This window comes from Dama dama, chromosome 8 (genome assembly GCF_033118175.1).
Source record: "Dama dama isolate Ldn47 chromosome 8, ASM3311817v1, whole genome shotgun sequence".
Classification (NCBI taxonomy): Eukaryota; Metazoa; Chordata; class Mammalia; order Artiodactyla; family Cervidae; genus Dama; species Dama dama.
The window spans coordinates 38,376,039-38,378,359 of record NC_083688.1 but is presented as its reverse complement, the minus strand read 5'-3'; the positions used below and the strand labels follow the sequence as shown (position 1 = coordinate 38,378,359).

General features: G+C 40.5%; 1 protein-coding gene across 1 annotated transcript; it reads right to left on the bottom strand.

Moving 5' to 3' along the window:
- Positions 1–575: 575 nt before the first annotated feature.
- LOC133060926 (thioredoxin-like) lies at positions 576–1,117 on the bottom strand. The gene has a single exon (XM_061148894.1). It carries the CDS (start codon positions 1,022–1,024, stop codon positions 707–709), a length of 318 nt encoding a protein of 105 aa, XP_061004877.1. The 5' UTR covers positions 1,025–1,117; the 3' UTR covers positions 576–706.
- Positions 1,118–2,321: the final 1,204 nt, after the last annotated feature.

Here is a 2,321-nt window from a genome sequence, read left to right as displayed (position 1 = left end):
TAAAGCTTATATTATGCGCTGTCTCTGAGGTTGACCATGCCCTGTGAATGCAACACGCGTCCAGACCATGGCTCTCCCTCTACTAGCTGTGCCACCTTGGACAAGTCACCTAACAGCACCAGATCCTCTTTCTTCATCTGTAAAGTGGAGTCACAAATAGTTATTTACCTCATAGAGCTGTAGAGAGGAGTAAATGTATTTACATAGTAAAGGGTTAGAACCATGCCTTGCACCTTGTAACGCTATGTAATTCTATCATTAGTTTCTACTGGCTTTATTGTATTTTTCTCTTTCTCCACTCTTCTTTGGGCTTCCCAGGTGGTGCTAGTGGTAAAGAACCCACCTGCCAATGCAGGAGACATAAGAGATGTGGGTTCGATCCCTGGGTCTGGAAGATCTCCTGGAGGAGGGCATGGCAACCCACTCCAGTATTCTTGCCTAGAGAATCCCATGGACAGAGGAGCCTAGCAGGCTCATAGGGCCACAAAGAGTCAGACATGACTGAAGTGACTTAGCACAGTACTCTTCTTTATTTTCTTTTTTGTGTCACTTTATTTATTTATTTTTTTTAGAGTTAATATTTTATTGTCACTTATCAGATGGCAGTAAGGTATATAATCTTCATACTTGATCTTTCCTTTGTGTAAATAAAAAAACATTACAAGTTTAAACAGCCAATGGCTGGCCATGTCTTCAGAAAACATGATTAGATTAATTCATTAATGATGGCTTCAAGTTTTTCCTTATTAGCTCCAGAAAATTCACCCACCTTCTGTCCCTTTTTAGAAAACTGGAAGGTTGGCATGCATTTGACTTCACACTCTGCAGCAACATCCTGACAGTCATCCACATCTACTTCAAGGAACACCACGTTGGAATACTTTTCAGAGAGAGAATGAAAGAAAGGCTTGATCATTTTGCAAGGCCCACACCACGTGGCTGAGAAGTCAACTACTACGAGTTTCTCTCCTGCACTGTTCAAGGCTTCCTGAAAAGCGTACTTGCTCTCAATCTGCTTCACCATCTTGGCAGCTGGGGATCTGACGAACGACCTGACGGTACAAGTGATGGAAACGGATCCAAGGCGTCGGAAGGAGCTTCTGTGTCACTTTAATAATGGGGAAAAAGTTACAGTTTTTAGATGTACAGGCATACCTCAGAGATATTATGGGTTTGGTTCCAGACTACTGCAATAAAACAAATATCACAATAAACTGAATCACACAAATTCTTTGCTTTTCCAATAGTGTCTAAACTGATGTTTATACTATTCTCCAGTCTCTTAAGTGTGCAATAGCATTATGTCTAAAAAATGCACATACCTTAATTAAAAAATGTTATCTCTAAAAAAATACTAGCCATCATCTGACAACTCAAGATTTTCACAAACCTTCAATTTGTAAAAAAAAAAAAAAAAAAAAAAGCAATATCTGTGAAGCACAGTAAAATGAGGTAGGCTTGTACTTTATGTCCAAGCACACTCCCAGCTGTCACCAACTATCTCTAGTATTTAGATATTAGCTAGATTTTATGCCAAAGCAGGGATCATTTCACTTGCTCTGGATCAAAGTACAAAGTACATTCACCTGACATCAGCAACCAGCCCGAAAGTGTGCAAGCTTGCACAGGGCTGGCACAGAACAAATACCTATAAGCCAACATATATCCCTCACTGGGTATTTCCAGACTAGCTTTTTTCATGTCCTAGAGCATTTCTAATCACTCCTCTTCTCATGAGACACCTCTAAAGGAGAAACCAAGACACTAACCAAAGGATTAACATGATGAGTCATTTATCCAAGTTCATAATAAGAATGCCTTGTTCACATTATAAGTGGAATCATGCAACTATAATCTTTAGTCCTCTCCCCTCTGCCACTGTGGTGGAGATTATAGAAAAGTAAGAGCTGCTTTCTTCTTTCCCAGAGGCGATAGACGTACTAATCTTTTCCCCACTGAGCAGTGGCTCTCGGGTGCGCATTACGAGCACGTAGGGAGCCTTAAGAAATACTGATGCTTGGGCCCTATTGAATCAGAATCTCTGGCTGAGGGACCCAGGCGTTGTTTCTTGCTCTTGTTTTGTTTATTTTTGTTGTGTTCTAACTCTCAAGTGATCCTGAACTTCAGCTAGGGTTGAGAACCACTGACACAAATGGTTTTTGTTTTTTCTCAGCACAGCCCCAGTCTTGTGCCTAAATGGATCTTCTGCAAAAAAGGGTTAATCACAACAGAATATAAAATGGAACATCTCGGGAGAGGATATGGAGAAGTGTATCCTAGTCTGATTGTATGTGTGTCTGTTTGGGCTGAAGGAAAATATA